Here is a 3,292-nt window from a genome sequence, read left to right on the forward strand (position 1 = left end):
CATGTCCTAGACCCACCACAGGAGCAAGGACCCCCCGGCTGGATCTGCACTGTCCCCAAGCCGTATTGAGGGTCTGAACACCTTTGTCCTCAAGGCCTGGGACCTTGAAAAGGAGACTGAGTTGAGGTCCTCCTAGTCCTTTGGGGAGGATGCTGAGATGAGTTTGATGAGGACTGCTGTCGTGTTGGTGAACCTAAGTGTGAACCTGCTGCTCAAGGGTGGTTTCATATCCTGTCTTGGTCAGTATAGCCCTCATACGGGTGCCGATTTGCTGAGACTTACCTCACCTCACACAAAGGCTATTCTGGTATTTCCTAGACCTGGTGCTTCCTTTTTTTTTCAGCATTTCTGAGGCAAAGGTGCCGTGACATCAGCTCTGTTACGCTTTGGAAACTCCAAGTGTTTGCCTTGAAATCTGACTGACGGGGCTGGCCACCGTGCCTATAAAAAGCAAGGACTGAGCCTGCATCTCGCATCAGACACAGGAGGAATCTGCTCTGGTCCTGCTTCTGCCCTTGCAGCTCATCTCTCTCCATAATGAACGTCTCCGCAGTGTGCCTCTCCATCATCCTCATTGCTGCCCTCTTTTCTCAGGCCTCCCCTGCTCCAAGTGAGTACAGCATCTCTCTATGCTCTCTTGGGGTGGATTTTTGCTCTGTCTTGCAGTAATTTTGAAGCAGAACTGGAAAAAGTTAGCTGCAAAGGCTGGAAACCTGTGTGAATAGCTTCTCCTGCTTTCTTGGGACTGGTCTTCCTTTCTAGTGTCCTTTTATCCTAGGGATGAATTTTACTGATAAGTATCAAAGTTTTCAGGTTTCATCTCCCCTGATTTAGGGAGTTGGGGTTTAGGAGTGGTCCCAAGGTGACTGAAGGGATTTTTATCATTAGAAGTGAGTGCAAAACATTTATCAAGCAATCCTAGCAGTGACCTTAATTAAGCTTTGGTGTTCACAGCAATTTCTTGCTGACTTTCTGGGGAAACAGGAAGAGAAGAGGGCTTCACAGCTGATTAAGGGGACGGTTGCCCATGCTTTCGGCTGGGCAATGTGCCGTTTATTGAGTGATAGACTCATGCTGGCTTTCCTGATCTCTTCCAGTTGGGGCTGACACAACTGTGTGCTGCTTCAGCTACACCTTACGAAAGCTGCCCCGGAGTCATGTGAAGGATTATTTCTACACCAGCAGCAAGTGCCCACAGCCAGCAGTTGTGTAAGTACCGGCTCCTGCTCTGGGCTCTGAGGAAAGGCTCTGCCAGCCTTTGGGCTCTTTGCTTCACGTCCAACGGGGCCAAGAGCATGGTGGTGTAAGGAACCATATGTGGAGTAAGGGAAGGGAGCAGCCACCACCGGTCCCATGTGCACCTCGTGAGCGCTCATCCTCCTCAGCTGAGAACCATCCCGGTGCTAGGAACAAGGTGTGGGAAGGGGGTGTCTGTGTAGCCAACAGGACCTCCCAGTGGTGATGAGCCCAATGCAGACCATGTGCCACCTGCCAGACTTGCACCTGATATACCAGCCGCCCACGTGCTGCATCCAGGCTCACCTCCGCACTGAACATGGCCAGGGACATCTGAGCATGGGGGGGTTCTCCCAGGGGACCTTGATCTCTCCCTGCCCTCTGGGTTTTAGCAGGCTCTGCAGCCCCCTGATGCAGAGGGGGGTTTGTGGGATGGGAGCCTGGAGGGGAGATGATCCCCTTGGGAGCTAGCCTGATCACAGGGCAGGTCAGCGTGTGCCCAGGAGGTGACCCAAGGCCCTCATGTCCCTTTCCCCCCTCCGGGGCTGAAACACCTCCCTGCCTGACTTGACAGGTTCATCACCAGGAAGGACCGGGAGGTCTGTGCTAACCCTGACGCCAGGTGGGTGAATGAATACGTGAACATCCTGGAGCTGCAGTGAGCGCTGGGAGCTGAGAGGTCTCTGCCCTGGAGAAGTGCTGCAAGACCATCCAGCAAAGCCTTGGCACAGACCTAGAAATTCCGCTGCTGAGCACCAGGACCTGCTGAGCCACTTGGGGCCCCTGAAGTTCCTTTTGTCTTGCAAAGGTGTCATTTATCCATGATAATATAGCCACCCTTACGGGCAGCTGTGATGCTGGGGACCTCCTGGCCTCACAGACCCATCTTGGCATAGCCTGCTGTGTTACATGTGGCCAAACTGTCCCCTCCTTCTGCCTCCGCTGCTAGAATGGGAGGGGGATTTTATCCCCAGAGCTATTTGTGGGAAGTGGTCTGTCAAAATTAGGTATGAGTGCTGTCATGTAAACCCAGGCTGATTCCAAGTCAGCTGGCGGAATTTTGCCGTGGTACGGTAGATGCTGTGAGTAAGATCTGTCTCCTTCGCAGAGGAAGTGGTACGCTGGTTACTTGCAGGATGCTCACTGTGGAACCACATTGTTCAGCTTTGTTCTCAAAACGCTGTCTCTTGCTGGTGCTGAAGAATAAAGGTTTTTTCTCTCTGTGTCAGCTCTGGAAGAGGTAGTTCTGCTCCTGCCTGGAAAAACTGGGCCGATAGGAACCCATTACAACCATTTTGGGAGAGGGAGGGGAAGAACCACAGCTTCCCAGCTGGAAATGCCTCAGCCTCCTTAGCACTAAAAACCTTCCCTTTTGCATCGCCTCCCTGCTCCCAGCACCGCAGCAGCAGCCCCGTCACGACTCCAGCACCTCCCAGGGCTGTTCCCTCCCGGCCTCGGCTGCTGCGGAGCCAGACCTCTCCCCCAGCCCTTTCCGCCCATCACTTCAGTAGCCAAGGCCAGGAGCTGGTGGAGCGGGGCCCACCGGATTTGCCACTGCGGGTTTGGCAAAGGGATGTCTGGCAATCACAGGGTGGGGGTGCAGTGGCGTCCCTGCAGTGAGCTCGAAGGAGGGTGGCTCCGGGGCTGGCCAGCCGGGACCACGGCCCCAGCACAGGCTCCTTGGGGTACAGCCTGAGCCGTGCTCAGCGCTGGGTACACTCTGTTAGTGTTTTACTGCAAAAGACAGGCACCAATCATCTGCTGGTCTTCAGCTGCTTTGGGAAGAAACCTGAATTTGGTTTAAAAAAGTACAAGAGAACTTTTGCACCAAGTAAAACTGACAAAAGCACTTTATCAGCCTATGGTTTGCATTTAAAACCAGCTGCTATCTTTGTGGGTAGGGAACAAAACTGCCGGGTCTGACCTCCCTGCCGCTGAAGCTCTGCAGGGGGGGATGGGGACCTTTGCTCTCCGGGCTGTCTCCATCAGAGCTGTCTGAAGCAAAAGCTCAGAAGCTTTTGTATCCCCCTTGGCCAGGAGTATCCCCATCTGGCAG

The 3,292-nt window shown here is 53.9% G+C and overlaps 1 protein-coding gene across 1 annotated transcript; it reads left to right on the forward strand.

Moving 5' to 3' along the window:
• Positions 1-314: 314 nt before the first annotated feature.
• LOC142090718 (C-C motif chemokine 5-like) lies at positions 315-2,464 on the forward strand. The gene is made up of 3 exons (XM_075169058.1): positions 315-610; positions 1,098-1,209; positions 1,811-2,464. Exons 1-3 carry the CDS (start codon positions 538-540, stop codon positions 1,896-1,898), a joined length of 273 nt encoding a protein of 90 aa, XP_075025159.1. The 5' UTR covers positions 315-537; the 3' UTR covers positions 1,899-2,464.
• The last annotated feature ends 828 nt before the right edge of the window (positions 2,465-3,292 follow it).

This window comes from Calonectris borealis, chromosome 19, assembly GCF_964195595.1.
Source record: "Calonectris borealis chromosome 19, bCalBor7.hap1.2, whole genome shotgun sequence".
NCBI classification, from domain to species: Eukaryota; Metazoa; Chordata; class Aves; order Procellariiformes; family Procellariidae; genus Calonectris; species Calonectris borealis.

Excerpts from the sequence above, each read along its gene's own strand:
- LOC142090718 (XM_075169058.1), top strand. The coding sequence starts at position 538 with ATGAACGTCTCCGCAGTGTGCCTCTCCATCATCCTCATTGCTGCCCTC. Across the intron at positions 611-1,097 it reads TCAGGCCTCCCCTGCTCCAA|TTGGGGCTGACACAACTGTG; the intron begins GTGAGTACAGCA and ends GATCTCTTCCAG. Across the intron at positions 1,210-1,810 it reads TGCCCACAGCCAGCAGTTGT|GTTCATCACCAGGAAGGACC; the intron begins GTAAGTACCGGC and ends CTGACTTGACAG.